The sequence below is a fragment of the Aplysia californica genome, unplaced genomic scaffold (genome assembly GCF_000002075.1).
Source record: "Aplysia californica isolate F4 #8 unplaced genomic scaffold, AplCal3.0 scaffold00315, whole genome shotgun sequence".
NCBI lineage: Eukaryota > Metazoa > Mollusca > Gastropoda > Aplysiida > Aplysiidae > Aplysia > Aplysia californica.
In genome coordinates, this window is record NW_004797585.1 from 606,876 (window position 1) to 607,646 (window position 771).

The 771-nt window shown below is 44.7% G+C and overlaps 1 protein-coding gene across 1 annotated transcript in view; it reads right to left on the reverse strand.

Moving 5' to 3' along the window:
- The window catches only part of LOC101857034 (uncharacterized oxidoreductase TM_0325-like), a 9,681-nt gene that overhangs the window by 4,164 nt on the left and 4,746 nt on the right, over positions 1-771 (reverse strand). The window contains exon 3 of the mRNA XM_035970742.1: positions 295-396. Coding sequence (XP_035826635.1) covers positions 295-396 — 102 coding nt within the window. The remainder of the gene's footprint in view (positions 1-294; positions 397-771) is intronic.

Below are 771 nucleotides of genomic sequence, written 5' to 3' on the forward strand. Positions count from 1 at the left end.
GAATACGACAGGCGTTTGGTAGAAAAGAAGGAGCAAACAACACCAGAGCACCCTCGTTATTGGGTCGTTGTGCTTATCCTTTAAAATAACAGACTAACAAACAGTGTAAGTGTGTGAGCATGTGTGTGTGTGAGTGTGTGAGTGTGTGTGTATGTGTGTGTGTGAGTGTGTGAGTGTGTGAGTGTGAGAGTGTGAATGTGAGAGTGTGAGAGTGTGAGTGTGTGAGTGTGAGAGTGTGAGTGTGTAAGAAATATCTGCTGCTGGAGACGACGCCAAAGGGACATTACATCTAACCAGTTGTACATGATAACCTTTGGTACACTCACCGTTGGATGCAGCCTTTGTGAAGTTGTCCAGAGCGCCTTTAGCGATACCGTACATGGTGGCCTCTGGTGTCTGGGGAGGTCAAGGTAAAAGGTCAATGAGTGGGATGGGACTTGTTCTACTTCTGGGCGTTGGGGAGAGGCCTGAGGATTGGTGAGTGGAGGGTAGGGGGATTTCAGGAGAGCTATGAGAATGGAAAGAAAGAGAGGGGAAAAGAGAGGGATAAAAAAAACATACATTTATCCTCACAGACACATACATACACACGCGCACACACACGCACCCACACATTAAACCACATATTAAAAATTCACACACACGAGTGCACACATATTAAAACATTTATTAACACACACACACACACACACACACACACACACACACACATACAAACATTTGAACACATGCACACATATACATTTACATACGCATACACACACGTATACA